Here is a 2088-nt window from a genome sequence, read left to right on the forward strand (position 1 = left end):
CCTGAGATGTCCCTGTAATCATGTTTTTGATGAAGTCTCTGTGTCCTGGGGCATCAATGATAGTCACATAATACTTGCTGGTCTCAAATTTCCACAAGGAGATATCAATGGTGATACCACGTTCCCGCTCAGCTTTCAGTTTATCCAAGACCCAGGCATACTTGAAGGAGCCCTTTCCCATCTGTAAGGATTAAGAGTCGTTACTTGGTTACTAATACACAAACTCCAGCTTCAATTTCTTTGCCCCCAGCCCTTAATTGGCACATAGTTTCCACTTTACAACTGCAAGTCCTAAGTGATTTTAGTCACTTAGATAGGGTTACAGAAGCAATCAAAAAGCAAACTTTTTAAAGTAGGACCTTGACTATTAATATCCAAATCGAAACTACTCACTAGCAATACGGTTACAGAAGTAACCAAAAGCAAACTATTTTAATAAGTAGGGTCAGATCTAAACCACTCATTAGTTCTGCGGAAATCACCACCACTTAATGATTCTGCTGGTAAAACTCATTTTAGTTCATCTTTCCCTTTCTGATATTAAACATACCTCAGCAGCCTCCTTCTCAAATTTTTCAATGGTTCTTTTGTCGATGCCACCGCATTTGTAGATCAGATGGCCAGTAGTGGTGGACTTGCCCGAATCTACGTGTCCAATGACGACAATGTTGATATGAGTCTTTTCCTTTCCCATTTTGGCTTTTAGGGGTAGTTTTCACGACACCTGAAATGGGAGAAAAAAACTTTGAACCACTGTCTGAAGCTTGAGAATAAGCCAAGATCCAAATTCGAAAAGGGCAAATTCCAAGGAGAATTACATCGAGCGCCAAGCTGGCCTAACTCTTCAGTCTCCACCCACTAAGTGTGGGGAAACTCCACCGCACAAAACCCCTCCCCCAAACCTAAGGAAGACGTACTCCAAAAGCTCGGAGAACTAATCGAGGTGCCTGGACGGCGCCCAGTACTCCGTGGGGTCACATGAAGCGGCGACCGAGGAGGGAAAGGCCCTTTTCCTTTGTGTGGGTGACTCACCCGCCCGCTCTCCCGGGCGCCGCGTCCTCCATTTTGAGCTCCCTGCGGCAGGGCCGGGAAGCGGCCATCTTTCCGCTCACGCAACTGGTGCCGACCGGGCCAGGCTTGCCGACCAGGGCGGGGCGACACACCGCGGCGCGAGGCCGGGCACCAGAGCAGGACGGCCAGCTTGAGACTCTCCCCGTCCGACTCTCGGTGGCCGCGCTCGCAGGCCCCGCCTCGCCGAACATGTGCGCTGGGACGCACGAGCCCCGTCGCAGCCCGCGGCCCCCAAAACCCCAACATCAGTGTGCAGATCCTGGTCCGCATTTATAAAATTATCTCGCCAGAAAAAAGGCGTTGCAGCTGGTCATCAAAAATTTTAAATGGCTAGAAACTTAGTGAAAGCAGCGGGGCAGGCGCGAAGGTGCTACCAGATTCGCACGCGGCAGCCCCAGAGCCCAAGCCAGGCCTCGACTCAAGCACGAGGCGAAGGGACTCCTTAAGTGCAAGGCCTCGACCTCTCCCACCCACTTCCAACCCGAAGCTCGGGATCAAGAATCACGTACAGCGGCCAGGGGCGTGTAAGTAATGAAAGGCACGCGAGGGCCATAGCCCGTAAAGAGGCCAGGCCCGCGGGAGCCACACACGGTACTTACCTGTGTTCTGGCGGCAAACCCGTTGCGAAAAAGAACGTTCACAGCGACTACTGCACTTATATACGGTTCTCCCCCACCCTCGGGAAAAGGGCGGAGCCAGTACACGACATCACTTTCCCAGTTTACCCCGCGCCACCTTCTCTAGGCACCGGTTCAATTGCCGACCCCTCCCCCCAACTTCTCGGGGACTGTGGGCGATGTGCGCTCTGCCCACTGACGGGCACCGGAGCCTCACGCATGCTCTTCTCCACCTTGGTGATGACGAGAGCGGGCGTGTGAGGGGGCGGGAACGCAGCGATCTCTGGGTTCTAGGTTAGTGGGAGTTTAACGACGGTCCCTGGGATTCCCCAAGGCAGGGGCGAGTCCTTTTGTATGAATTACTCTCAGCTCCGGCCGGGGCGGGGGAGGAGGAGGAGGG

The 2088-nt window shown here is 53.3% G+C and overlaps 1 protein-coding gene across 1 annotated transcript in view; it reads right to left on the minus strand.

Annotated features, from left to right (window-relative positions):
* The window catches only part of EEF1A1 (eukaryotic translation elongation factor 1 alpha 1), a 4534-nt gene extending 2587 nt beyond the window's left edge, over window positions 1-1947 (minus strand). Inside the window, exons 1-3 of the mRNA XM_011987121.1 lie at window positions 1671-1947; window positions 551-724; window positions 1-181 (exon numbers count right to left, since the gene is read on the minus strand). Coding sequence (XP_011842511.1) covers window positions 1-181; window positions 551-694 — 325 coding nt within the window. The 5' untranslated portion in view covers window positions 695-724; window positions 1671-1947. The remainder of the gene's footprint in view (window positions 182-550; window positions 725-1670) is intronic.
* Window positions 1948-2088: the final 141 nt, after the last annotated feature.

The sequence above is a fragment of the Mandrillus leucophaeus genome, unplaced genomic scaffold, assembly GCF_000951045.1.
Source record: "Mandrillus leucophaeus isolate KB7577 unplaced genomic scaffold, Mleu.le_1.0 Scaffold300, whole genome shotgun sequence".
NCBI classification, from domain to species: domain Eukaryota; kingdom Metazoa; phylum Chordata; class Mammalia; order Primates; family Cercopithecidae; genus Mandrillus; species Mandrillus leucophaeus.